Source organism: Dermacentor albipictus, chromosome 1 (genome assembly GCF_038994185.2).
Source record: "Dermacentor albipictus isolate Rhodes 1998 colony chromosome 1, USDA_Dalb.pri_finalv2, whole genome shotgun sequence".
NCBI lineage: Eukaryota > Metazoa > Arthropoda > Arachnida > Ixodida > Ixodidae > Dermacentor > Dermacentor albipictus.
Genome location: NC_091821.1, coordinates 418075808 through 418102941, shown reverse-complemented (window position 1 = coordinate 418102941; position 27134 = coordinate 418075808). Strand labels below are relative to the sequence as shown.

At 43.0% G+C, this 27134-nt stretch overlaps 2 protein-coding genes across 2 annotated transcripts in view; one reads left to right on the top strand and one right to left on the bottom strand.

The window, feature by feature from the left end:
• mys (position-specific antigen beta subunit myospheroid) overlaps positions 1 to 27134 on the top strand; it is a 388332-nt gene that overhangs the window by 231228 nt on the left and 129970 nt on the right. The window lies entirely within an intron of this gene.
• On the bottom strand, positions 1832 to 27061 carry LOC135900415 (transmembrane protein 19). The gene is made up of 6 exons (XM_065429911.2): positions 26765 to 27061; positions 26509 to 26619; positions 26284 to 26421; positions 25535 to 25789; positions 19393 to 19608; positions 1832 to 12691 (listed from the first exon to the last, which is right to left on the bottom strand). The coding sequence occupies exons 1-6, from the start codon at positions 26850 to 26852 to the stop codon at positions 12525 to 12527; spliced, it is 975 nt and encodes a 324-aa protein (XP_065285983.1). The 5' UTR covers positions 26853 to 27061; the 3' UTR covers positions 1832 to 12524.

Here is a 27134-nt window from a genome sequence, read left to right as displayed (position 1 = left end):
CAAGCTTTCGCCTTCACCCCCTTTAGCGTATTCTAAAGTGACTGTCAATTTTTTTAGGGGCTTTAGCGCACATGCACCTACAAGCCATTTCGCCCCCCCCCCTCTCCCCTCGCTTTGGCCCCTCTGGAGATTACCTTCAAGTACGGCGGCGCACGACGGGCTAAAGGAGGAGATGCCCACTCACCTGCCCCAATTCTCCCTTCTCCCCTTTAGAGCGCGCTCAGCGCCCCCCCCCCCTTCGTCCCCTGAGCACGGGAGAAGAGGGGGCGCATCAAGCCACCATTCTTCTTAGCTCCCACTCCCATGTTTCCCCTTGACCCCATAGCATACAGCATGTGGGGGCGCAATATGTCAACTTGGCACACTTCAACTTTGTATGGAACATCATGGCGATGAGAAAAGTTCGCCTGGTGTGTCATTATAATTGCTACAGCAATAACATGCACTAGCCCGTATAGCTACCTGAAACAGCGATAGCCGTAGCATGGGGCTACTCTCGGCACTTACCATGGCACTATTGCTACATTTCTATTTCTGTTCTCGCTCAGGTCATACGAGATCCCCTGTATATTAAATTATGGGGTTTTACGTGCCAAAACCACTTTCTGATTATGAGGCACGCCTAAATGGGGGACTCCGGAAATTTTGACCACCTGGGGTTCTTTAACATGCACCTAAATCTAAGTACACGGGTGTTTCCGCATTTCGCAGATCCCCTGTATATTCACCTTCCAACTGCAGAAAATGCACCAAAGTACATGGGAAACAGAAAGCTCCCTCTACGTGTCATGTAACCTTTTTTGAGAATGATCAAAATGACTTCTCGAGAAGTACATTCCTAGCATGTACTGGAGCAGCGCAATGCAGAGCACACGGGTATGATAGAAAATAATGCAAGCCGCACAGTACTGTTCACTGCACCACACCACCATCTTTGTTGACAAGTCAGACACAAAAGTAACACAGAGACATACATTTATTTATTTCCATCACAAGATTATTTTTCAACATGAGTAAAGGTTTAGCACTGCAGGACAAATTGGCTGGCTCTGTGAGCATGTGTTTACAAGCATATCCTCGGTGTTTTAAGGGTCCTCCAGTAGAGGAAAACATCTGATATTGATTGTGTGTAACAAACGTTTCACAAGGCTACATGCAAGCCAGCATGCAGAGTGCAAGAGAAAGTTGGCTCCGCATCAGCTAATGACACTAACAACTCTCAGGCACTCGTCTCAACCTAAATTTGTTCGATTCTTTCAATTTGCATGGGGGCACGGGGGAAAAATGCAGTTCCACCTGTGACAAGTTCTTTTTTCATCCACTTTCATTTCCCTTCACTTTATCACTTGCACATGTCAATGAAAACAAGTAATTTACGCTATGATTTCCCTGGTTTCATTGCCTGTTGGTTTCATACGATCTTAACTAACAAAAATCGGGCCCCTTGGTTCCCCTTCTCATTCACCGAATACAAAGGGTTTCTTGGGTGCTTTTCCTCAAAGATATGCAATCAAGAATTTATTATGTTAACAGGAAATTTACAAGGTCACCAATCCCCCTTGGGCACCATAAAAATAGTACTCTGCTTTCTGAAGTGCGAGTGTGCCAGTGCCAGTAACTACTGCTAGAACCAGACATGCCCTTGCTGATGCTACTCTAGTCAACAACACTAAGCCACAATGTGTAGACATATGCGTACAGAGGCATCTGCACAAATATGGCCATATCAAAATATTTGCACTGCATCGAGTACAAATACATCAGTGATTGTCATGGCTCGTAGAAATTCGATGGGTTCATTTTCGTTTCCAACATGCACTGCTTCTAGAGCTGGCAAACGCTGACAGTAACATGCAAGCATGTTAACAGTAAAAGGACATGAATGAGCAAAAGGTGAACACCTCAGTGCCAAGTGTTGCACCAGTTCACATCAAGTGCACCGATGCCAGCTGATTTAGCAATGTATACCTTCTGCAAAATGTGAAACACACTGCTTTGCGTCTGCCAGCAACAAGCCACCGGAGAATGTTCTGTGCCTGACGGACATACGCACATACACACAAGAGGAAGCTCCACAGAGCCTGGGATAACATTCCAAAACGAATTTCTGATAATTTTTTTTTTCATCAGTGCTTCACTCATGAATGGCACAACCTAACAACTATGCTGGGAAAATACGCCTGCAACGAATATCCTTGATATATGCATTTTTGCTTGCTCGGTCAACCAGCCTAATGCAGTCATTGGGGTCTCAACAAGCTTCCCTAACAGAGCCAGATCAGCAAGAAGTGTACAGTCGCAAGCAAAAGTTTAGAAACCGCAGGATGTAGCAAGAGAGAGAGAGAGAGAAATAACTTTTCTTTATGTAGCTGGCAGATTGGTGGGGAGAGGGGGGGCCAACCCCGCCTAGATGAAGCAAAAGAAATTTTTTTTTTTAATTCACAGCCTAGGTACGCAGGCTGAAAATTAAGTGGTACATCCTACGTGCACATATTCGGCCAATTAAATACATTAAGACAATTTCCCAATGCACGGCCAGGCAAGAAGGAATTAAATTTTTTTTTTGAGGCAGTGGTTCTCTACACTTTTGCTCATGCAGTCATGTACATAATTGTCTTGACCACTACGCACATGACTAATAAATAATTACCAACAGACCCAGGTTTCCAACCCCAGCCTGACGCCATCAAACGCATGGTTTAAAGCTTTTTGCATTCAGCCCGTTACCTTTGAGTGCTTCATAAACTATTGTGCTTATTGCCAAGCTGACAAACAGGAAACAGTACGCTACTGTGACTTGCTTATATCATCACTATTATTCTGCAAGGTATTTAAACATTCTATGCTGAACAATTAAAGCTAATGCTTACACACAAATTCACACAAGAGACTGGTACTTTGCGGCTTCAGCTAACACAGAGGTACAGAGGTTTTCTACGAATAATGCACAGCTAGATAGGGAGCATTAACAGGGGTATAATGGGAGACCAGTTTACGAGGGGCTGCCCACATATTGGACGTGAATCAACGAGGTCATGTTAATGTGTCATAGACAGGGCACCATTGAAGCATGTCCATATGTTTTAAGGTGCAGAAACATAAAACCAAAGGTTTTCACCTACAGGGTTGTGTTAGGGTGATTACCTGTTTAGCTGGTAGGAATGTCAAACTCGAGTGCAGGTAAGAAAAAGAAGCTCCTGTATTTGGCCACAGATAGTCAATGATCGTACCAACGAAATAGTAGCCAGGCAAAACAGGTATTACCGAAATGAATGTACTAAAAATTATGCAACCACAGAGGGGGAAAATGTGAGGAAATCTGCACAACTTTCAGCAGCTTTACCATAGACAGCAAACAGGTGCCGCACCTGATTCTTTCACCTGACTGCAAGTTTATGACTGCCGTGTGTGCAGATAGGTATGACATGGTGAGGGATAAAAGAGGTCAAAGAGCAGGTTCATTGAAGGCAGAGATAGAAAGCTGACAGGATTGGTGCCAAGTCGGGCAAAGACAGATTGCTTCCACTGTTTAAAAAAGGCACGTGGCAGTACACCTCATGCGCCTCTCGATGTTCTGTGCAGTTTCAGCATTTCACTGAAGAAGAACAGATGCACCTGGTAAACTGGTCTCCTTGGCTCCACATCAATTTTATGCTTCCAATGCGACAGTCAGTTTTGGCGTCTCACTCTTTGTTCATGTACGTGAGCACAAGTGCAGCCCAAGAAACATTAAATTTCCAGTTGCACTTGTTATTCAATAAAGAGAAGCAAGTTACTAGTCGATTGTCTCAGTATGCTGTTGTACATGTAAAAGGCCAAGAATCTTTTTCAGTGAATGCCCTCCTTTTCTTTTTTTTCCATGCACTGGTGCTGGAAGGCATCTACACTGGGAGAAGTATTGCACTATCATATATATATATTGCTAAAAGCACCACTCAAGTGACACGAAGCCGACGCGTGCAACAAGTACATGGGACAAGTCTGTAAATTCAAGGCAAGAAATGTAGAGCACGAAGCTTTCATGTGGCTCGTCAACAACATGGATTAAAGTCATCCGCATTTCAAGGACAATACATTATACACATTCTACACCACCATTGGTAACCACGAAACACTTCAAACAATGTACAGAGAGACAATGGGAATACAGTATTCTCCGTCAATGGCAGGTCATGCAGCCTCAAACTAGAAACCATAACAGCGACAAAACATCGAAATAATAAAATTGCCTGTAACCAAGAGCACGAAATCTGTTAACAAGAGTCTGGCGGCAATGCCACCAAATCTGTTATTAAAGTCACTAAATTCTGTTTGAAATTGATACTGTTATAGATTCACAACTCAACAACGGCCACACATAACAAGCCTGACCGCTACACTGGTACTCCGACAAAGACAAGCAGTGTCATAATAGGCATCAGTATTCCAACAATGTTAACAGAAATGTGAAGACTGACGACGAATGACAAATGGTCACACATCTATGCCTAAACATGCAGTAGATAAACAACCTTTTCCATAATATCGTTGTCATTTGTGATTGTCATTAAAGCAAACAACGCCACTGGAAGCAACGCATGTTCAGCTTCTTGTTCATGAAGAAATGAGTGATTGAGCTGCAAGTGTGAATATTGTGAGTCATCAATGTTTTTCATACTTGACTGTTCTGCAGTTGATTGTGCCATGTAAAAGTATGTGACAGGCTCATCACACAGCAAGTTAATCACTACTGTGATGAGGAGTATGTAGCCTTTTCTCATAGTTGCAGTTGATTTTGTAAGTGCACTAGTAGACACTGAAGACCTTTCTGGGCAAGCCAGCACTGAAGCAAGGAAACATCTGAAATCCACATGGGGAAAGAAGGAAAATAATCTTAGCTAATCATTACTGTCTTCATATTCGTTTTTTGATAATTATGACTGTACAACTGCCTGTTTGAAATTTACAGGATCACAACTGAAAAACGGCCACAGATAAATTCAAGATTGATGCTACACTGGAACTACAATAAAGATAAGCACTGGCATAACAGGTGTCAGTCTTCCCACAATGTTAGATAAGACAGGCAAAATATGATCCTCAAAATGAATGTGTTTGAACAACAAAAAAGTTGCAGTTTCGACCGCAAGGCAGAGCATCGATTGCGATAGCAAATTAGCAGACAACTATATGAAGTATGGATAGTAGTTTTATCGGCCGTGTAAGTTTGTGAACATAGCCTCATTAACTAAATTAACAAGCATGGCGTCACGCGTGTACAAGCAAACATGAACACATCTGACTCGATGACCGTGGAAGCTGCCCGTCAAAACGCTGGCGTGAAGAAACACGGCAGCAGCGGTGAGCAAAGTGACATTCGTGCTGTCTATCACTTCAACGCAAAGTGAGCACCAAGAACACACAGCATGCACAAAGCTACAAGCCACCGACGCACCTAGACTCTTCCTCCAACGCATATCGCTCTCAAGATATGGCCGCGCGACCGTGCGCAGCTGTCACATGCGCAGTTGCAGCTGGAGTAGAATGCCGCCTCCTCTCTCTCCCTTCCCCCCCAGTGCCTCGCAACATTGGGTGCCTTGTGCACAACAGAAGACGGCGTGCCTCCTCCCCGCTTTCATCTCTTTCACACCGGGGAAATTGAGCCGCAATCATCACCTACCCTTGCACGCCTTCACTCGCACATACAGGGTACTTGGACTTCTTACGGAACCTCATAGCGACGACAACGCCAACTGCGAAAATGCACTTGGAGTGTCCATATAATTGCTACTGCAATAAAACAAAGGATCTGAACTGCTTTTTTGTTCTCCACAAGTTAACATGCAGCAGTAAGGACGCTGTGCAGGCAGGATGTCTATGTTCATGCGTGTGTATAAGCTATGCACTTGAGACTGGCAGCATAACTAAAGGCAGTGAATGCTTCATGCCAATAATAGTGTGGAAGTGGCAAAGCACTTTTTCTTCTACAAAACAACAACAAGGTATGGCTACAGCCTCAAGAAAAGCTTATATTATAGTAGTCCAAGCAGTTTTTTTTCCAGCTTCTGTGGCAGCTATTTCAAGCAGTACGAGCAGTAAAACAACGCTAAACAACAAGACAAGGAGAGGGACACAGACAACAGCGCTGTCCCTTTCCTCGTCCTGTTGTTTAGCACTGCTTTACTACTCGTAATCACAAACCAATCAGCCTAAATACGTACTCTTCTGCAGCTATTTCAAGGTGACACATGCACTGTGAGTGAACCATGAGGAACGACTGAGAAAAATATTCATGGCACAAGACTTATGCTTTTTTTCAGAACATGCAACAATGTTAGACTGAGATGACATCTCAAATATAGGCACCTGTTGGCCCAAGAAAGAACATTTTCAACTGTGCTTGCTTGCCAACTGACAGCATTATAGTCATTTTGCTGCTCATTGTACAGAGGTGCTCCTTAGCAAATTGAAGAGGCCAGTTTTGCAGTGCTGAGCTACCCAGTTAAAAGCCAGAGCCAAAGTGAGAAATGAACACGTCAAGCACTGTGCAATCAGGCAAACATGCCAGGCTCAATGATTTCACCTCGCTACACTGCACAGTCGATGTGCCGAGCTTGCCGGGACTTGTGTCTCTAACAAGCGTAAATTTCGACAACGAAGAGCTCATTTTCATGGGACAGAAAGCACACAACACACTCAAGTGGTCTAATGTGTCATTTGCTTTTCGTACCATACATCGAGAAGTACCATTTTCTTTAAGATTGTAGCTCAATTTGATTAGGATTTCTCTCCTCAGCTGCCAACAGCTGGCCTTAGCATTTCATGCTTGAATTCCCAAATTCACATGCTTCCCTCTTCCTCACTGAGACTCCTATTGCTACCTCATTTCCTAATGCCCTTTCTATACACACATGAAGAGGAGAAAGTAGGGCAGACTGCCAACTGCACTTGCTTGCACAAGTTATTCACGCTTAGCTATTCCAGGCACCACTCAGCAAAAGAGAAAGAAATACACATTCTTAAGTGAAAGTATACTGACTGGGGACACAGATAAACAAAAATATAAGCTTCTCTTTATCTTGCTGTGTGTATTCTAATGGCTGCAAGTTAACTTCTGGTGAGCAAGGAGGCAGTTCTGATCCTTTGTTCTTGTTCTCTTATTTAGGCAAGAAGTGAGACAACAGTTACTACACCTGACCTGTGTGGCACAGCTGTGTAAAAAAAAAAAATTAAGTAGCTCACTTGTCCCAAGCATTTAATTAGCTGCAGTGGCTTGTTTTAACTGTGGTGTTGTATTGTAAAATGCAAAAGACAGCATTAAAATGGGTAGAGGCCGTCGTGCTATTGTCGAGCGGCAAGCCCAAAGTTGGGAACTTCACAAATGTGGTTCTTATTTGTGTACAGGTAACCAAACAAGTAATGTGCACAATGTTGTAAATCAATAACAAAAAAAATGAAGCCCTTTCAATAAACCCTCTACCTTTTGCCCCATCAACCTATTCCCATTTACTACTGCCACCACAATGATGCCAGCTACTATCAATGCACATGCTATCAACAGCAATCGCTGTCACTTCGCTTAAGCGCTCGTACACTGTAAAAGAACTTTACAGAAAAATGAAAAGGCCCAGTAAAATATGTAACAATATACCTCATTCAAATAACTGATTAAAGTTATTTGAATGAATATACCTGAGGCAGGGCACACACATAAACCTCATTATAATGAACAGAGCAAAATATGCAACACAGCTCGGTATAAGAGAAAACAGACCTGAAATTCTACTTTAATGAATGCTGAGGCACTGTGGGATTGGCGGCAACAATAGCGCAGATGAAGCTGCACGCTCAGCTCGTCAACAAGATCTGTGTGTGCCTATACCACTTTCGAGAACAAATGCTGTGTGCAGCAACTTAAGGGGGTATAGTAGGGCAAATCGACCAAAAAACTGATTTTTTGATTTCATCAATAAAAAATAGTACACACTGTGGGGAGCAAAACAGTGCAGCGGTGAGCGCGTAGGAGCGCTCTAAGCCATTTAAAAATGGCGCCAAAAAGCGCGCCGCCTGGTATTTAAACGTGACAGACGCGAGGGTTTGTTTACATGTTGTTTTCCATCATTTTTTCAGTGTTTACGTAATTATGTTTACTTCATGTTTACGTTTACGTAAACATGAAGAAAGGCTTTGGGGAACACGCCAAAATAGCCAGAAAATTTCTGTACTCTGCTGGTGCATGTTGAACGGTTGTAGTGAAAGTGCAAACATAAAAATGCGTTTTTCTCAAAATCACTTTTTTCAAAATTTGCGGAACTTGATGTACCTTTTCTGGAAAACTACTCAGCCCATTACGCTGAAATTTTCCCAGAATATACTCGCATCCCTTGCAAGTAATCTGAACCTAAATGTGTGAAAAAAATCACTCAGTTATAACTAAAAAAAAAAGAAAAGATTATTAGAAAGACCCTCCACAGTACGAGACGTGTGACGGCAATATTTTTTTTTCTTGTGACGTTAATGTAGCAAAGCATTTTTTAAAGGTTCCAGTTAAACCCACTATTATACAGAATTATTGTGCGAAATTTCACGGTCATGCTGTTTTTTGTTTCTGAGAAAAGGTACATTTTATTTTCCATCATAGCTTAAAGTTTGGTTCTCAACTACACAAAAAATAAAAAAGGCCTGCAGTAAAAAATTGCACCAATTAAGGCCAACGCTATTGCTATTGAGCGTGCAGAATTTCACGCTAATATATAGAACAGTTGTTGAGATATAAAGCTGAAACCAAGATAGTTCATGCACCCTACCATACCCCCTTAAATCACCTGCCCACCACACATCACATTTTAACAATGGAATTCACAGTGTTTCACCAACCCCCCCTTGTACTCACTCGATCGACCCTTACTTGAGACTTTGCCTACCAACCGGACTCTCCCATCCCGAAACGACTATTGTGTCACATGTGGTTGGGCATCGCACTTGCGAATGCTTATTCATTCCTCATCTGAATGGCCGACAGTGCTGCATTAAATTTTCGTCCGTGCAACAAGACAACAGAGCACCTTTGGTGAGAATGTCTGTTCTTCGACGCTCAACAATGTACTCTAAGAGCTAGTCCCAGGCATCTGAATGACAAACCACTCTTGGAGGAAAAGATCCTGGAACCACAGCCTAAGCATAAGCACTCTTCCATGCACAATGCCGCAAAATCCCTGTTGCACCTTTTGAAGGCAACTGGACAGTGTGAATCTCCGTGACTGTCAGCAAATGTTCCTCTGAGAGTGCTCATATTGACTGCCACTTTATTATCTCTATCTTTCTATTTTTTCTTTATCTTTTCCCCTTTCACCTTCCTCAAGTGCAGGGTGGCCAACTAGGCACAGCTTGAGTAATCTATCCTCCTTCACCTTTCTTTTGTTATAGTATAAAATTAGGCAGGAAAATAATTTAAGACTAGTGCGACTGCCCCATATACGTCGGAGCTCTCTGCATTTTAGTGCTTTCTGTTGTGCCGAATGCTGACCCATGTGCACTGATGCACTCCTTGCATCGTGGAACCAGGAACACTTACAGGCGTGACCTCGAATTAGGGCAAGTGCGCACACAGCCTCCGACATATTCAGCCCACCAGTGCATGCCACCAGATCTCGGAGGTCATGCTACGACGTTGACCAAGCCATCAAGTACTTATAGCTGAGCAGCGCTCTCAGTACGTTAGACATGAAATTTTTGTAGATGCTTGAGAAAAAGTCATTCGTGCCTGTAGGGCCAGTGACAACTATCGGTATGCAGTGGCTAAGCCTGCCTGATGTACCCATCTTCAACAAGTTCTAGCACTGTATAGTTTGGTATATTTCAAAAGTTGCACACACCATTTCTTTACAAGGAGTTTTAAATGCACATGAATCTTGTACAATTTCAACAAGAGTGGTGCAATCATGAATTCGTTATTATCCACGTTTTCTGCAACTTGGTTCGACTGCATTAGCAAGCCTAATTAAAATTTTGACAGGCGCTATACTATTCCGTGTATGGGCAAATTGTCAAATAACAATTTTCGTTACAACAATGCTATAATTTCATTACATAAATGAAATCGTAGCCTTTTTGTGTTTAAATTGCCCCATGCACGTTTCATTTGTCTACGATGGTACAGGCTGTTAACACCTGTAAAATGGTAGCAACAATAATGTTACTGGATGGAGAATAAGAGGAGCTTAAAATATCAATACGAGTTCTTTACTTTTGCATTTGTAAGCACAAATAGGTTTGTCTAGAACATGTAACTGAAGTCAGTACACAACCATCTATATGAGCACAAGAAAAAGCAACCTTTCAAGTTGAAACAAACACTGAAAAAAAAAGCATTACACAGAAAATTACTCAAGATAACTTGCTTGATCTGATATCATTGCTTGTCAGTTTTGCCAAATCTCTTAGTTTAACTCGCTTGACAAATTGAGTCTTCCTGATCAACTGGAAATATTGAACATCACAATACAGTTGCCGACTGATGATTCAGACATTAATAATTTGGTTGTCCTTGATTATTCAGATAGCTTCACAGCAATGCCCCCCTTAGACTTAATGCCTAACGACAACCGAGATTTCGGACACCTTACATTCCGTTCAATAATTCGTACTTGGCCTGTACAACCACATGCTAATCTGGCCAAGAGCTCCATTTCTACTTTGCTATACATTGCCGATATAATGTTGGCCGGCATGGGTCTTGGCCTTGTTGTCGGTGCCTTCTCGAAACCAAAACTAGCAAAGCTTAGTCGTACCAGTATTCACCGGCCAGGGCCAAAGCTTGGAACAAGCCAAGCCATGCTGCTAGGTTCTAAGGCTGCATTTGCAGCTTGTCATGCAACTTCAGCAATTTTTTATTTTATTCAGCAATTCTGCCATGCAATTTTTTATTTACTTATGTTTTAAATAGCGACAAGGTCCTGGGTGACTTCTTCAATAGCTAATGGCAAATTTTTGACGGTCAATATCATCAATCTTCAAGTGGCATGAACTCCACCCACAATGTCCACGCAGATGAGGGTGGCAATTAAGTGAGGAAAGTGAATGTTGCAAATAAACCCGTGGTTATCGGCTATCACAGCATCGTCGACTAGTAACATTACCAGAGAATGGAGATTTGTTGCATGCATTTACTGTACTGTCATCTATCTGCAGCAACAGCATGACAATGGTCGAGATACAGGTTCACTATACCACAGTCAGGTTCATGTGCATGCTGCAACATGTTCACAGGCTTTCTAGGCCACTTGCAAAATGAAGTCAATTTCAATGCATTACAGTTAGGAGTGTCAAAGTGGACAAAATGTGTGAAGCCAGTCGTATGGTAGAGAGGGGATTCGGAAAGCTTACTAGAGTGCACATGTGTGTGTGTGTGTGTGTGTGTGTGTGTGTGTGTGTGTGTGTGTGTGTGTGTGTGTGTGTGTGTGTGTGTGTGTGAGAGAGTGTGTGTGTGTGTGAGTGTGTGTGTGTGTGTGAGAGAGAGAGAGAGCACATGCATGTGTGTGTGTATGTATGTGTTTGTATATATCGCTCCACAAAGAGATAGGACATATGTCGAGTGAGCTCCTGAACAACACTTTGCAATGTGGTGCAATGTGGCACCTCGAAGAGGTGCAACATAGTGCCCAATACATGTCCTCGCATTTACTGCTAAATCAACACAGAATTTTCTTCTGGCAAATCCGATATTTCAAACTTCCTATTATTTCAACTTTTCATCTGCTCCCATCCAGTCCGAATTATCGGTTGGCAGCTGCACTGCTTTAACAGCAATTAGATTTCTTTACTACTGGAGCTATGCAACTCAACCTTTTGAGTACTTAGAATTCCCGAAGCTATAGCTTCTCAGTCAGATAATTCACTACAACCATGCCTTCTGCATTTAGATTAGCCTGGCACAACAACACAACCAAAATATGGCAAGAGGTCTGCAGCAAAAAGCGGGCATGCCGCTCAAAAGTTTGTTAAATTGCACTAAACTTGCTAGTAGGTGGCGCCTACTTGTTTCTTTGATTTTTTTTTTGAAGAAAAAAAAACCTTTTAAAGCATTGAGGTGAGTAGAATGAAACAATACACTCCATGATTACACAAACAAATGACTGCTATAACACTTCAGTACTTTTCACATTTGTTTCATATTCATAACGTTCCAAAACTTCTAGAACAACAGGTTGTCGCAGTTTATCAGTGGGTTGTCTGAGAGCAGGAATTCGTCAACTTGATTCTTCATTTCCCCAAAACAATTCAAACGACGTTAAGAAGAGAGTGTGCTTAGGACTGGGCTCATACTATGAGGAATCATATCCTACTGCCTCTGCCTTTTTTTTTTGCACGACACCACAGTACACCATGTGGCAACAGCAGACAAAACAAAAATAAATATGAAAACAAAGTATGTTACACATGCAAAACAAGCAATCTCTATCACCATTAATAAAACAACACCCAACAGATTTTGCTTGGCTCATTATTCAGCAGAGCAGCATCAAAAGGAGTCTGAGAAATGCAGATCAGCGAAGGAGTGAAAACAACTTCACTGAAATCAATGGTACTGTGAAAGCCGTGGCCAGATTGGACAAAAGGTTGACCGAGTGATTGTCAAGTATGTTGGCACCACAGATGTGCTTCACGTTGTGTCCAGGACGTTCGACTATCCGGCCTGTCTTGGTGTGCACACCTGCAAAAATATGTGAATGTGCGACGTGAGCTACAAGTCACTACATCCAGCATATTGTGCAGAATCAAGGAACATAGATTGGGAATCTGCACGTGTCCCAATCGTATGAGTCTTCTTTCAAAGTGAACATCTGTTTTGTGCAATTTGACACAACTTCAGCTTTAACCTGTGAAGCAGCTCAATAGCTTGTAGATAAGCAAAACAGGTATAACACACAAGATCACTGTGGTCATAATAAAGTCACTCCTACTAGAATTCTTTCTTCTTTTGCGCCGATTTCTAGCTGGCCTAGCTTTACTGCTCCAACAGCACCCACATCTGTATATCAGTGTCATTCATGCTTTCTCCTTCATGTAATATGCATATTTTCTTGTAAACAATTAAGTGATCAAACAAATTGACTGAGTGGTTGGTTCGTTGATTGGGTTTAAGATTTGAAAGTAACACAGGGACAATGCAAAATGCCATAGTGGGGGCCCCAAAATAATTTTGTCCACCTGGGGTAAAGCTTCTAGTGAAAAAAATTCACCAACAATTACTGTACTACCTAATGCTAAATTTGAGTGCAGCTCTATATGTGTTATCATTTCACGGTATACTGGCTGGCACAAACAATCTGTCTCGTGTGGCATGTTGCAAATAGAGCAAAGTGTGATGCGACTGCCTCGTTAATCGGGAGATCACGAGAGGCAGTGAGTGGGTGACACGTGGCGCGATTCACAGCAGCCACTGCAGACAGACACCCACTCATGCAGCACTTTGTTTCCATACAGACTATGTGTGCTACTCTCGCGCCATCTCAGCGATCGCTGCCACAAAGCCAGTCTTGCACGGCACTATGCTTTTCTTCTCACCCTTTTGCCACACCTTCCTCCTCCGCTCTCCACCAGATGGTTTCTGCTGCACCATTCTCCTCTGCTTTCACCCTCGCACTGTCTTCGCTATCACCAGCTTTGATCTCCCACTGTGCTTCTCGTTTGCTTCATCCTTCACTGTGTTCATTTGCTCGGTTACGAGGGACAAAACCGACACCGAGGCCTGCCGCAGGAATGGCCGCCTAAGGGCTGCATTCTGAAAACTGAAGTACCACTAACTCCACCGCTTCACCTTTTCCTCCTCACTGAACAGCAGCAGCACTGTCTAGGGTGTCCACAGGGAAATTTTGGCTACAGGTACTGGGTGCATTGCCCTATACCATCCTTGCCATTGCCTTGGCAAGAGCACAGTCACTTTATTACTATGATTGAGCAGCTGTGGCACGGGTGCAGCTCATGTATGTTGTGTTGCCAGTGCAAAGTCGTCTAGCCACAAGTTTCGCACTTAACTTCGTGATTGTACTTTCACACTGAACCTCTGTGGGGGAGTCATACAACAGTTTTCATGCGACAGTGGCACCATGTAGCAACGTGGTCAGTATTGAAGGTCAGCTAGAAAATGGCCATATTGGTCAGCTAGAAAAATGGCCAGCTAGAAACGGTCATATGGCCAGGGCATCAATGATAACATGCACCTGGACTCCACCATCAATGATGAACCATCACTAAGGACAGCCAGCAGTGCAGCGTAAGTTTTCTTGGGAAAAAAATTATGTATATGCCTGTATATGCAAATGTAATTATGCATGGACTATACAAGAAAAACATTTTGCATGTACAGTCCACACCCATTAAACGGTACGTGCCCACAACATACCGCAAAAGCTGGAATATAGGTTGATGCGGCATACAGGACGACCCCTGGCTTTGAAGTGAATACTATTGAAAAAATTCTCCAATGCTGTTAACTACAGAACATAATTTATACGATCAATACGTTCATTCGTTGTCACAGGTGAAAACCGCACGCAAACTATCAGGACTCATCTGGGGATGGCCACTAGTTATGCATGACATCCTACAGCACATCATTGGCGATGTCCAAAGCATTTGTAATGCAGGACTAGAAACACGCAACGCTGTCATCGAGCAATGAGCAACATGCACTGGGCACTCGAGGTGCACCTTGGCGTTCATTGCAGCCGAGTGTAGGTGTACCTCGCGCAACAGCCCGCTATTCGCTCATTTTGATGGTCTAGCTCCTGTCAATAACAGCTTCAGGTGTTGTGCACTGTGTGCGGTGGCCTACGAGACATCTCCTTTGTGCCGCTGATTTGTCCCAGCGGATAGTCATTCTCACGCACGATGCTCACAAATAAATTCCACCACAGTGTCATTAAGAGGAGGCTTTAGCTTGGGGCCAACTCCTATTCAAACCGAAATCAAGAATTGGATGGCAAGCCGTCTGGTTGGGAGTATACATGACAACAGTGAAAAGCAGACACCAACGACAAAAGTTTATCAAAAGGAAAGACATTTCGGCTCCCGCAGGGGAGCAGAAACATCTTTCCTTTTTATAAACTTTCGTGGTCAGTGTCCGCTTTTAACTCTTGTCCTATTCTGCCTATTCGAATACACGTAAAATGCAGAAATGCTTTTCTGAGATAACCCCAGAGCGGATTTTAATGGTATCTGTCACATTTGTGAGAGAAAGTTAAATTCTAGCGACTGCTGGAATCGAAATTTTGATTTAGCACCTGAATTATTTTATGGAAATTGCCAAAAATCAGTTTGAAAGAAAAATGAAGCCACTAAGTTTACAAAAACTCTGCTCCATAAACAGATATCACGGTTCTGTAAATTGCATGTGTCAGAACATCCAAAGTGGACAAGTTGGATATATTAATTGATATCACGTGAATTTGTTATACTGTTTACAAAAGTATTGCAGCAGTCCTACTCACATATCAGTGGTGTACTTAAGAGTCCACATATACGTCAATTTTGTCTGCTTTAGATATACTATTCGATGCAATTTATAGAACTGCAATATAATTTTGCATTGTTGAGTTAGGGTTGTAAACCTGAAAGTCTACTTTTTTTCTTTCTTTTAGAAAACTCTTAATTTTCGAGAATGTTTGTTAAGAATCAATGACCTGAATATAGAATACACTTCCAACAGTCACTCGATCAATCAAAACCTTTTCTTTTAAATGTAACAAACCTCATAAAATTCGGTGCAGCGGTTGCAGGGAAAAATTTTCTCTTCTCCCATGTATTTATATAGGAACCCCCAAGCTAAAGCTTCCTGTAAGTTAAGTATGAACAGCGTAGCGGTCACAGAACAAAGTTTTCAGAGAAAGTCAACAGTTTCACCCACCGTGGTGACATCATTTCACTTCCTGCTCATGGTAACGAACAGTGTAGTGCCCCTATGCTCCCATGCGTTTCTGCATACTGTATCACAGCACTAAAATCAAGCACAGATCTGCTAATTTTGCACCTTGAAACAGTAGTAAGCCACATTTCCACATCGTTTGTGAAGTTTGCAACACCAAAACCAACTAAAATGACGCCATCTTCGTTTTTCTTTTTTTTTTCATTGTCCCATAATGGCCAGATGACATGTGAAATTGTGCCAATGACGAGGGGGCACTTTTCCAGAAATTGTATGCGAAAAAAAAAATTATACCCACATTCCAGCTTTTACGGTACTTTCTGATACAACAGACAATTCTTCGTTTGGTTTGCCTATATTATTCCAGCAACGAATTCCACTTTTAACAAACCTGGCCATAATGAACTATCAGCTACAATAGACAATATTTTGGGCAACTTTTGTCTAGATGCTGCATTACAACATACTTTGCAGAGGCGATGTGTGCATGCAGCAGTGCGCACAGCTTTCTTCCGGCCACTTGCGGGATGTGCAAAAATGTGCTTTTTTCATTGCATGTCATTTTGTTACCTTAAATGGACACTAAAGGCAAATACTAAGCTGGCATGGACTCTCTAAATACCATTCCAGAAATCTCGCAGCGCTTGTTTTGCGCCAAGAAGACTTAGTTTACGAGAAAATTGCATCTGAAGGGTCCGAATGTCTTTTTCGAAATTCAAATCACCCGCCACCCAACCAGGGAAGTGGCAACGTTGCATATGCTATCAGCACCCTTTGCTGCTGTCGGTGAGTAAAACTAGAGTGTAAAATGGTGTCTGACAGACATCGGCACTGAGCCAAAACAGAGCGGTGGATTCGCCGCTACAGCTGCTTTTTGCTGAAGTGGTGTAGACTGTTCGGGCATCCCCCGACATCACATGGAAGTTGAATTCTCTGCTACTTGCAGTTTGTGCGAGTTTTGCGAGCAAGCAAAACCAGCACAGCAATACGCGATAACGAAACTGCTGAAATGCGAAAGCGTGGGCGGTGCGGAGTCGAGCGAAAACGAAACATTTCTACCACCCGCGTCATTGCCAAGGGTAATTTCAATGAGTCTTTTCCAAATATAGAATAGAACTAGACAAGTAGCATTTTATTTCCTCTTATAATACAATACAAGGACGTTTTTTGCAACGATTGGTTGAGTACTAGCGACAGCATTTAACTGAGGAGTGCTGTCATCATCAGGCAAGTACTTGAATGTCCCGGGGGAGTCTCTAACCATGTCCTGCATTTACCTCAACTTCTCGATTATTAGGGCCCTGTTCGTGATAATATTGACGCCTTAGAGAGTCTCAAGCACTTCAGCTCGACCTAATACTTGCCTTTCGTGTCCCTTTAAAGACCCATAAAGGGTGTTACATAAGGGTATATAAAATAAAAATACATAAAGTATTTTAAATTTTTTTTTAAGAGGAAAGAAACAGTGGCAATCTAACTGCAATGGTGTGTTGCACAAGGTCACGTCAGCTAACCACGTGAGCGATGAACCACCGCCCGCCAATGTTGACTGGGTGCTGAGCAAGTGCCGAGGGTGCCGCTAAACGTAATCCGCTTCACTTAGTAGGCATAGCATACAGTGCTTCAAAAACGCATGCAGTGTAGTGGTGGCAAGACGTAGGCTCTCAGTTGAGCTTGCCTCGTGTCCAAGCTCCCTTTCCTGCTACAGGTATGACAGTGGTCGCTGCTTATCACGAAAGATAAAATTAAGACATCCATTTATTCTAACTATTTTTTCTGTGCTGTGGGGTCTGTTAGGGGATTCTCCCACCATACTCTTGGGACAAAGGAACGACAACACAGTAGTGCAAACAATCACAAGGGCATTTATTGCACCTTTCATACATCAATGCCTGCTAGCCGAGTTGCTATCCACAAAACATGCCGATGGGCGCGCGACAAATCTAGAAGTCCGACTCACCGCGACCGGAAGCGAGCGAATATGTTCGCCCCATGCTGGATCCCAACGCCTGGTCGTTCGCGTGTATAGTCACGCGAATCGTGGCGCGTTCGAAGGCGGCCACGCGAGACGGTCTCGCCGAAGCATCGGTCGGCGCGCGGCACGGCACGTCCGTCCCGCTCGCTTCCCGAACCCAAAGAGAGCAAGAGCCTTCCTTTCGGCACCCAAGTAACCTCGCGGCGTTAGCAGCGCAACACTCGCGCCATCTCTCGCACTGCGCTTCAACCACATCAACCGCGCGGGCGTCACGCAGGTCACGCGGCTAAGCGCGAGTACAGGAGACGCGCTATGCAGGAAAAACATCAGGGGAGGCGCGAGGGTCGCGCATCCCCACAGTGCGAAGAACGTAACTGCAGCCAAGGTTCATGTCATTGGCGGGAGTGCGCTTGAACGTGGCAGCTCGCACAGCAGCTCGCCACTGTTGGGCTGGCATTGTGCAGGGAAACTGCCATTTGTCAGCAACAAGGACTCGAAAAACGTTGCACAGCAAGACATTGTGCTGCTAGTGCAGTTCTACAATAAATCCACAGAAATCCATTTATGTAACTACAAATTTATTTTAATTCTATTGTTTTCAACCTTTTTGTGATTGCCTTTGGATTAGACCAAGGCATATGTGAAGTTCCACCGTTTAACAACATACAGCGGCCCTAATTTTGGATGGAACAGACGTCAGATATAACGGACCTTTCTCGCTGGATAATTGCACTCTGTTGTGACAAACAGACTGTAGCTGGCGACCCAGCATTGTTTCAGTTTTTGCAAAGCGTTAGCAAATAGAAAAACATGTTTGTGCAAGATGAGCAAGCGTCTGTGTGACACAAGCATGTGTGTGACGACAGCAGCAATGGCATGATGACTAACTCATTGTTCTCGTCCGAAGATATGTGATGATTTTGTGCCACACAGGTCACAACATTATTCTGGTGCAGTGTTTGTGTTTATGCAGCATACCATTCACAAGCTACGCGAAAATGCAAACAGCAAGGCAGGCAGATACCCAGTGAGAGATGCCAATACAGCAATGTCACAAACATGAGTCCGATACAGGATGCTTGTCGAGTGCCGATTGGCCATAAGTGATGCACACAAAGGAAGTATGACCGATATATCTAAACATATTTAAGCTTCCTATACCCCCTTTATCATGGTGGCACATACCCATTCTGGAGAAGTGGCCAAGAATGGGCCCATCATTTTTGGCATCAGCCCATTTACGTTTACTGTAGATAACGGTATCTCCCAGCCATCTCTATTTACCTCTGTGTAGCAAGCAGTCATGCACTTGACGGCCTGGCAGGACACTCAAAAGCCTACAGATGTTGCATGTTTCTGTTGGACTCTTGAGCTAACAAAAGCAATGACCACAACAACAAAAGAAGCATCTGATTGATGGTTTGTACCTGAAGCAACAGCTGAAAACATTTGTAGAACAGCTCTTTTGAATGGCAACAATTCACACCTACAATAGGCTGATGTTCAGTCCCACCTGAGAACTGCAGAGTGGCTCCAAGGAAAGAGTCCAGCAGGGATCCGAGGAAGCCCGCCAGGGTGCCAACCAGAATGACTAGGCATTGGGCCGAGGCTGCCTGTAAGCTGCTTGGACCCACAAACAGAGCCATAGCAATGTAGTAAACAAGGCCTATGAAGGCCCCGCCCAGGCCGCTGAAGAACAGGCCTTCCAGGGAAACGGCGCCGTTAGTTCCTGCACGGTCAATATGATACTAAATAAGGTTTAAGTACCAGAGAGACAAAGGAAAAGAAAATGGAAAGTGCAGAGGTTCTTATGACCTGCCTGCTATACAGTTACTAGGGTAGTGTGGAAACTAAGGAACAAGGAAAAGGAAGGTAAAGAAGGATAAAGAGTGATTATTGTATAGCACCATAAACTAAAAACACCCAATGTTTTATGCAGGATACGCACGGTCCCCAGCAAGTTCAACTGCTGGAAATCAGTCTTGTACCCATTATAGAAAAAGAATCTGCAAACTTCAGCAATTATTCTGGCACTGAACTCCTTTATTGCAACAGCAGGGTGTCTCAGTGCATGCTGCCATTTTCTGAAGAAAAATTTCTTTGCAATGAACATCCTTGCAATATATTAACCAGAATACGCAACCACCAAGCACGTGGCACGTCTGTGCCTTATAACGGCAAGATCGATGATAGTATACACAAGTGCGCAAAGTAATCTCCCATTTGAATGCAGCCTACTATGCTGTTCTCTTCAGAAGTGCATATGCCATGCCTTTTTTATCCACAAGGCCCCATCATACACTGCCACAAAGAGCTAGGCAACGTGGCTATAAGTATTTGCAATCATCGCTCCTGCTTTTTTTTTTTGCGACAATATTTCACACATGCTCATCCATTTCCTGTATTTTCTTTTTATCTCTATGCCCTGGCACATGCGCAGTTTTCAGTAATATGAAGAAAAAATGGAGAGCGCATCGCAAATGAAACATCTTAACATCTATTCTCACGGAGGCTTCTCGCACAAAAGGACTGCACAGATAACCATGGCAGGGCATGTGTCCTCCTGGTGCAAACAGCACAGATGATGCTAGCACTAGAGGGCGCCTTTACAGTCGCTGTTTCTCGTTGTTATAAAGTGACTCGCAGGCCGCGACGTCTATGCTAGCGCATTCTGGTTCAAAAATTGCAAGTGTGTACACACGGACAGAAACCACTGCTTTCAGTGTCTGTGGCCTCCGATAACTTGCACAGATTACCAAACGTGAATAACGTGCGATATCGGAGTGCTTAGCATGCCCAGCTCCCATGTGCACATTGCTGTTTTGAATCTCAGGTGTTTTTTGCGAGCTGTATTGCTTTAAGCGGGCAAGTGCTAATTTGGCTTTCCTGTGTGTTTTTCCAATATTTGTGTCTGACACCTGATACATTGCAATACCCTAGATTTACTGCTGAGGGTCATGCATCACAGAAAGCCTGCATGCAGCCCAGAACGAAACATGGGTCTTTCAATGAAATAGATTAGATGTTCGCGAAACCGAATAGCAGATATTCGATTTATGAATTGAATTATTTGAAATGTTACGACCATATCTGCTCAAATCGTAACGTGTATTTTGTCTCGGGAAAATTCAGCCAAATATTACATACTTGTTTGAATCAACTGTGAAACTAGAAGTGCAAGAAGTGGTGTCCTAATTTCACCCCTCAATCTTGGATTTAGCAAGAAATCCAAAAAGCCGTTCTTTTACGCAATGCGGGTGGTGGAAGCTCCTGAGAGCCCTGGAACATCATCATTGGACACCACCTATAGCTGGTGTTCAAATCGCGCTTCCAGTGGCCTCAGAGTTCAAAGCTTTCTCTTTCGAGTGACAATAAATCTATAATTAAAGGAAAATCCAGTGACAGGACAAACAAGGGTATTCAATTTTTCAGTTTCTCACATATAATTACCGGGATGCATGTTACCATCGAGGTGGCATTACAATTGAGTAAATACAATATTTGTTTCAAATATGCAGACATTAGCGTGTCCTTAGCATTTACCATTGCTTAAAGTCTCCCTTTGATCGAGAAGGGTTTCCAATGCACACATGCATAGCCTGTATGTGTATGTCGGGGGAAGGGGGTGTATGTGTGCATGTATTGCTAATAACCAGGTAGTTAAGGGACCGAGCCGTCCATTAAATATTGGTGGGGGATCTCCCCCCCTCACGACTTCCCCGAGTCGCCAATGACGCGACTAAGCTCTGGAGTTCACTGGTTTAACCAATCTCCACATGCACCGAGTGTGCATACGTGCCTAAATGTGAATGATGGAAAAAATGACAACAGTACGTACTTAAAAAGCTCAAGCTTTCAACCAACTCTGGTTTCAATATTCATATACATGTAGAGTACACAAACAACTGCTGAACAGATTTCAGTGAAGAGACAGAGCTAAATTCCATGAAGGGTCCCAAGCAGAATTTCAATCCAGGGTTTCCAGAAATCAGCGAATAAAAAAAAAAACATGTCAGAAACAATGTTATCAGCTCCATAACTATGCATAAAAATATATCACAAATTTGTAAACCATACCTGTTCAATCAATTAAACTAAAGACTGCACACAAGTATGAAGTGCTGTTAGCTTACAGCTGATGTGAAATCATCCCATTATTTATGTGAGGTCTGCAGAAGTCCTACAAAATTATTGGTATAACTTAGAGTGCTGTATAATACTCAACAATTCTTTTTTTTACTCTTTTGACAATTTAAGAAAAACATAACTTAATGGTCTAAACAAACAACCTGCTGCCAACAGTTACAAGATTTCATTTTTTACTTTGAAATGCAACAAGCCTCATCAAAATTGGGTCAATGGATGAAGAGCAAAACAATTTCACTATTCCCATGTACTTAGGCAAGCGTTCCTGGCACAAATGCCCACTAAAAAATATATCTGTGGAAGATTTACGTGTATTATTTCTTTATAACAATTTTTTTTTAGAAACTACTGAGCATGACAGGACATAGATGCAGTCACATTGACATCACATTCCATGCAGGCAAAAAAATTATTTGGGAAATTCTACTGGTGTAAACTTTCCTAGCTGACAAAGTCACAGGCCTGACAAGTTTCCAAGAGTTATCTTGTAAAAAAGTTTTCTTCAGTGTGCTGAACAAAAAAAGTTGAGTGTTAATGTAGTTGTTCAATTATTCTGCCTGCACTGTACATGTTTGTTTACAAGCATGCTGCTTGTCTAAACATCTCCCCTGCAATAATGTTAATCCAGGTGTAGTAATCATGTATATAAACAACAAAAATATGCCCAGCGCCCTTTTATAACATATCTGAGTAATAAAGTAAGTAACCAAAGGATGCTTACTGCTACTGCAGAAAAAGAAAGAGCAAGGAAGGAAAGGAGCAGGCCATTCAACATTTCCTTGAGTGTCAGAGGAAGCGTTACTTTTCCTTGTTTTATGACATCTAAGGCTAGGCTTTCACCGTTCCCTTAAGCAAAACAAAAGTTAACATGCCTGCAAATGATAACAGTAGCTTGCTAATACGCAAGCTTGCCAAGACTGAATGAAATTGCTGCACAGAGACTGCAAAGAGCCAGACAACCTTTTAAGAAAAGCCTCAACATCCTTGACTGACACAGCAAAGTGCCAACAACAGTCTCAGAATAGCATCAGTCTTCTAGACACACTTGAGAGCACACGCAAACAGCCAGAAATATGCACATTCTACGAACTTGACCTAGGCGAAAGCCTGTACAAGTGGCATTATAGCAACCTTCTTATCTAAGCGATCCGCTATCTTTGGCTACAATTATCTCGAGTTGCCGCCAACAAAGGTGCCGATTACAAAATCAGTCATTTACCTGTGCACAAAGTTCCCACCAGAGGATTTCATTTGCAGCAAGATGAACGGCTCCTGTGCTATAAATACGTTTTAACTGACAATGCAATCCTTAGTTCCAAAGTTTCTGATAGTGGGTACATCTCTGCACTATACCCAATTACACTGAAATGTCCTAGTAATTAATGCCAAGGCAATAAAATTACACAGATATGGCAGTACACATGCCGATTATGAATGACAGCATTTAATGGTGCAAGGGTCAAGAATGCCTGGAGATAAAAGCGCGTCGAAAATAAGGATAGCATACTTGTAGAGTTCTGGTCCAACTGCGAAACACACCCTTTTTGTGTAAACAAGAACATTGCTGTAATAGGGTTGTGTTCATTACTAATCTTTATGCAGTCACAACTATCTACTGCCACTTAAAAAAGCATCTTTCTTAAAATTCCTGCTTTATAGTTTACTCCATTGTTGTTATAGCATAAAACATATGAAAAGCTTCAAGCTACCATGTGCGTGTTGCCTTGTATGGGCACCTTCAAAGACAAGGAGGGCAAGACCAAAATCAAAGGCACACCGATATGGCATGCAACTGCAAGAGTCCAACAGTCCATTCTTTGACTTGATAGTTTTCAACAGACAACATTTTTCTAGAAATAATTTGTTCCAGACTATTCAAAAGCTCAAATGCATGACACACACCTTGTATGGTATTCAAAATAAAAGAGGTTCACAGGAAGATGAAGGCTTGAAGTGATCAACTGTGGTCAAGCAAGGAATGTTATGGCACCCAACGTTTCAACAAGGGAACTTATCATGATCAGGGCAGCAATTAGACAACAGTTACTAGTACATTATTTAGATGTAATAGTTATGCAGAAACCCGCAAAGTGGAGAGAAGTAATTAATGTGTCATTTTCCCTTAATTAAGTACATTATTTAATGTGATAGTATGTCATGCTATGCAGCAAACATCCATTGCTGGAACTTTGCTATGAAATCATCACTTTTAGCAATACTACCATGCAAAGAACCCTCCCTGAATCAAAGCATGACAACAGGGAAAATTTTTGTCATCATGAGACATGTGTCCCCCTGCGCTGCCAGTGAACTCAAAAACAACCACAAGACACGAAAATAATACTGACCGTAGGTATGCTTGCTCACATCTGTCGGAACATCTATTCCAACTGGTTTAGGTGGATCAGCATGTGATATGCATGAAAATTAGCATCCCAGAATATGACCTTGGATTGCAACATGAACTCAGTGGCTTGCCTTGTGAAAAAAATTCACCAATGATTACGATACTCGCTAATGCGAAATTTGAGCTCAGCTGTATACGTGTTTTATGCGTATGCATAAAACAAGTACACAGCTGCATACAGCATACGCAGCTGTATGCGTGGGCAATCTGTCTCAAGCGGCACATTGCAAATGGAGTGAAGTGTGGCGCAACTGCCTCACTAACCTGGAGATTGTGAGAGCCAGCGCGTGGGCACAATTCACAGCATCCGCAGCTGACAAATCTATCAGACAATGAGCACTACTTTGGTGCCATCTTGTAGCCATCATCGCTGCACCCTCCTCTCGATCCTCTTTCCTCCTCGCATGATTCATCCCCCGCTGCAATCTGCATTCACTTTCGCCTTTCGCTGTTCTCACTCACTCAGTTACACCACCGACGCTTGGTGCAGGAATGGGCACCTGTGAGCTGTGCTCTAAAACAAGGTAAACCTCTCGACATAGCAGTACAAACTGGCTTGCCACAATGGGACACTGTGTCTATGTTTCCGATGCATCTTTTGTGTCCTCGTGATATTCTTGTGCTTAACTTTGCTTTTAGCACAATAAACCTGGAGCTAGCTGACCAATCAGCCTGTTATAGAAATACGGAAGGCTGTACCTTCAGAAAAGAAAAGGGGGTGGGGGAGGAGTAAAGCATGAAACTGATGAAATGTACAAGACATACAAGGAAACAACTGAGGCAACATCAGTCCCTCAGAACAATTTGCAAAGGGCAGATAAATTAGCCAAAGTATCACCAGGGGCATAGAGTAGCAGTTGGAACACACAGAGCAGTTTCCAAAGCCTTTTGCTTGAGATTCCTCTACATACGTTTTTAAAGCATGATTTTTTTCCAGCACTACACACACAGTATACAACCAGAAGGATAGCTGAATAAATGTTGGGAAAAGGGGGTAACGCGCCTTCTTTGGCTCAACAGCGTTCAGTGGTCCACTCAACCAACCAATGATAAAGCTCCCAGCACATGAAAACATTCACTAAAAGCTTTGTTTTGGGCTCACCTCTGGGCACTCTCCGGAATGACGTGATGAGGAAAGGATCTCCCCTGGAGAGCACACTGCCAAATTCTGAGGCCCACGTGTCTCCACAGCTCTCAGCCAAGGCGCTGAGTACGGCCAGCGAGAGGATGGTGCACTGCCAGGCATTGCTTGGATCGGCCAGCCTCTCGCCCATCCCACACTCCAGCACGTACAGCAGCGCAAACTCTGTCGCGATGCCACCATTGCAAAGCACCTGGACCCAGTTGCGCTGCCCTCCTGTCAGGGACGCGCAATATTAACCCATACAGTTGAACAAATACAGTGTTACTTCTTAGAATGAGGAATGGCATATGCCACGATATATTTAATATGCAGTAAGGCAGGAGCGAGATTTTGGTGTAGACATATTGACCGCGTGGAAACAAATTGCCTATAGGGTCAAAGCTGAGTCTGCATGATGAAGTTCAAGTTTTATTTTTCTCGAGTAAACCAATGCAATAACTTCTGTGCTGACAATTTTACACACAGCTCCAAATTTATTGCGAGAAATTGGTTGCGCCTATAGAGACATTCCACAATACCCAAATTAACATATGTTGCACAGCATTAATCATGCATGGACAGCAGCGAGTAAATTCACAGAAAAGGCTGATCCACTGAAACCAAAAGATGATGCGAATAGAAATTAGTAACAGCAAATAATCCTCTTGGCAGTGTACAAAACCTAAGTGATACATACACGCAGAAGCAACTTGCAAGACTTTGCTCACCTTCTCTGTGATCCGGTTCAAACTTTTTTTTCAGCTCGGACCTAAACTTCGTTGCTCGAGAGGATGATATAAAGAAAGCGAAGAGGCTCGCTAGGAACAGGTAGCTGCTTAACGTCAAAATGAAACCGACCACCACACCTGAAATCGAAAGGAAAACAAGCCGCTAATAAGCGACAACCTGCAATGCGAACAAAACGAAATTCTGAGCAGCAAATCTATACTAACCACACAGAGCTCCTGAAAGGTCGAGACTTTTCCTCTTGTAACCCCAAGCCGATATTAAAATCGGGATGAACGCGGAAAAAAAGAACCGGAGAGGCGTGGGCGGCGCTACACCTGAAACCATAACACACATAAATCAGCGCACGCCACAATGCAACGCAAACTATATGGGATCAATTAACTTAAAATTGATGGCAGTAAATGCGCAAGGCCCACACTACGCATAGAATAATTTTCAGGAGCGAGCAACACCACTTACTTTCTGTGTACCAAGATGAAACTACTGACAAGGACCAAATGGCCAGTGACAGCGGTAATGTCACAGCGAGCAGGATAACTAAAAGCATGTTACGGAAGAAAATAAAAGGCTCAGATGTTACACGACTTTTCGTAAAATTGTCGTTAATTTCATCGCAGTGCTCCGAACACGACTGCTAGCGCTGACAGTCGTGAAACCAAACACAAGTCGCTGCTCGGTGCCACAGATCCGACGTGCGTTCGCAGACACACACCGCACACACATACACGCTGCACGAAAACACGTCAAACAAACAAACAAAAAAAGAAAAAAAGCGGCGGCTGCTGGCAGGGTTATAAAGCGGAACCGGAAACAGTCTCGGTGCGCCCCG